This window comes from Sinocyclocheilus grahami, unplaced genomic scaffold (assembly GCF_001515645.1).
Source record: "Sinocyclocheilus grahami isolate Dianchi unplaced genomic scaffold, SAMN03320097.WGS_v1.1 scaffold340.1, whole genome shotgun sequence".
Lineage (NCBI taxonomy): Eukaryota > Metazoa > Chordata > Actinopteri > Cypriniformes > Cyprinidae > Sinocyclocheilus > Sinocyclocheilus grahami.
This window is the reverse complement of record NW_015505519.1, coordinates 1202642-1205578: the sequence shown is the minus strand read 5'-3', so window position 1 is coordinate 1205578 and position 2937 is coordinate 1202642. Positions and strand designations below refer to the sequence as shown.

Here is a 2937-nt window from a genome sequence, read left to right as displayed (position 1 = left end):
GATTTCCCAGCATTTTTTGAACACTGACCAGTTGCAAATGTGATATTTATTTACAACAATTCAATAATAAAAGGTAATATTGTGGTATATATTAGACACAATATTGTCTGATTTTGCTAAATTGTGTAAGTGAAATATTACCTATAAAGCCACAGAAAAACGGTTGTGCATAAAACACAAAAGGTGTTTGACTGAAGCAGCACTGCACGGACTGTTCTGTGTGTGACATCAAAGTACACCGAGAGCGATTAGACAGCATTTTTTTAATTTGAGTTTTGATGTCAAATAAGTCTTGCTGTTTTGCTATTTTGTTAAAGCAGTGTTTCTGTTGTAAAGTTATACAGCTACAGTTGTGTTGCTGGGTTTTAAAGCAGGTTTGATTTTGTTTCTTCCTTATCACCCTGTATTTACAGGATTTCACTGTCCACTCTGTTCAAATGTGGATGAATGGCTACACATAGATGTGCACACACTGTCAGAGCTGTGTGAGATCACTACCATCCTGCTTTTGTGGGGGTGGGTAGGGGTGTTAAATATTTATTTATTTATGTTTTTTCCCCCCATAGGTTTTTAACATTCTAAAAGCTCTTTATTCCAAAGATACTACAAGCTAGTCAGTGTATTCAGCAGGTGTAATGTATTCTAAATTGCTTCAGAAGTATTGCAAGTATTATGTACGACAATAAAACAGTGCATTGACATAAAAAAATTTATTTACTTTTGATACTTAAGTACTTTTAAAAGCAAGTACTTATGTACTTTTACTTAAGTAAAAATCTGTCTTTACAATTTTTACTTGTAATGGAGTAATATTTGACCAGCGATATCTGTACTTTCACTCAAGTAATGGAGTTGAGTATTTTGTCCGCCTCTGAATGTAACATAAAAAAATATATGTAGATCAAACAACTTGGAAAAAAGTTAATATGTTTTATGTGAATGTTTCAGTTTCTCAAAGTCTCATTTAAACTAAATGCATTTATCAAATCCTACAGATTATATATTTCACCAGTGACAATAGGGCTGCACAATGAATCGAATTTCTAATCGCGATTACAATTATGGATGCCACAGTTACGTAATCGTCCAAAGCGGCAATTAATCGTTCAAAGTCCACTTATGTTATTCTGCACGCTTAAGATATGTTTTTTTTCTTTCTACATGTTATCGTAAGGGTTTTTCCATTGTTTTAGTTTTAATATAAAATTATAATACCATCCATATTTTTACTTTTTTTATCATTTAAAGAAGAAACCAATCCGATGTATAGTTGTCATTTGAGGCTTAATACTATAGAAAAACACTAAAGGTTTTTCAGTTAGAGTGTTTTCAGCTTGTTTATTTTCATATAAAAATACGGCATGCAGTTGCATCAAACAATGGTATAAACATCATTCAATGTAAATTGTGATAATCGTGTAATCGCAATTACAATTTCAAGGGAAAAATCGATAATTATGATTTTTTTTGTCATAATCATAATTTAAACAGAACCTGGAAGAAGGTTATGAATCTTTTTATCACTCTTCAGACACTCGACATGACTTCTTACACTCTAAAAAATGCTGGGTTGTTTCAACCCAATGTTGGGTCAAATATGGACTAACCCAACTGTTGGGTTAAAAAGTTAATTTAAAAATGTAACCAAAATTTAACCCAACAGTTGTGTTAGTCCATATTTGACCCAACATTGGGTTGAAACAACCCAGCATTTTTTAGAGTGTAGGTATAATTCAGAGGGTTGTCATTGATGTAGAAAATGTAACACCTTGCTTGTATTTTTCAATAGCAGTGTGATAAAAACAGCACTTACCAACCACCAGCAAGAACATTCCCGCACCATAATCAACAGCAGGAGACAGTTTAGAGGTGTATCGATCCATTCCAGTTTCTCCGTCTAAATTGACTGCAAATATCATCCAGGGGTTTTCAATCTCATCTACACTTACCCAGGAAAAAAAACACTCCAGTTTGACATCCTGTAATCATAATCATTTGCACTGCGCACATAATTTTTCCCCACCATTTTCATTCAGATTAATCCCTCTTCATACGACTTACACAAACTCATTCACCCGTGTGCTGACTTCAGCTTGCACAGGAATCATCGAGAGCCATCCTGTTGATTAGGATTACGTAAAATGTAACACCTTGCTTGTATTTTTCAATAGCAGTGTGATAAAAACAGCACTTACCAACCACCAGCAAGAACGTTCCCGCACCATAATCAACAGCAGGAGACAGTTTAGAGGTGTATCGATCCATTCCAGTTTCTCCGTCTAAATTGACTGCAAATATCATCCAGGGGTTTTCAATCTCATCTACACTTACCCAGGAAAAAAAACACTCCAGTTTGACATCCTGTAATCATAATCATTTGCACTGCGCACATAATTTTTCCCCACCATTTTCATTCAGATTAATCCCTCTTCATACAAAGACGATTTACACAAACTCATTCACCCGTGTGCTGACTTCAGCTTGCACAGGAATCATCGAGAGCCATCCTGTTGATTAGGATTACGTGACGGCCCGTAGCGTCAAACTGTCCTCCTCATTTCATATAGCTTCTGTTGGTTCCTGGAGCTTCATTATAGCAAGATATGCCAGAGAAAATGTGTCAAGATCGAGTTCTAGAATGTGTCACACTGTCACTGTTGCAAACCTATCATAAACAGGCATCTGTCACAAATTGTTAGATATTGCAGAAGATACTGTTGATGAAACTCGGCATCATGTGAGTACATTGAACACAAAGTAATGCATTTGGATGCTAAGAAGCAAACGTTGGCTGCTGCTTGCCTAAAATACTCAAGAGTGCTATTTTGTATTAACAGAAAGCTGTTCCTGCAGTCTATTTGATGAGATATTATATATTCAGTGCACATATTTAATTTTCAGTCATCACTGTTTGTGGTTTGCATTATTAAATTTCTG

The 2937-nt window shown here is 35.1% G+C and overlaps 1 protein-coding gene across 1 annotated transcript in view; it reads right to left on the bottom strand.

Annotated features, from left to right (window-relative positions):
* The window catches only part of LOC107603077 (opsin-5-like), an 11385-nt gene extending 9120 nt beyond the window's left edge, over positions 1 to 2265 (bottom strand). Inside the window, exons 1-3 of the mRNA XM_016295773.1 lie at positions 2196 to 2265; positions 2062 to 2119; positions 1814 to 1944 (exon numbers count right to left, since the gene is read on the bottom strand). Coding sequence (XP_016151259.1) covers positions 1814 to 1944; positions 2062 to 2119; positions 2196 to 2265 — 259 coding nt within the window. The remainder of the gene's footprint in view (positions 1 to 1813; positions 1945 to 2061; positions 2120 to 2195) is intronic.
* Positions 2266 to 2937: the final 672 nt, after the last annotated feature.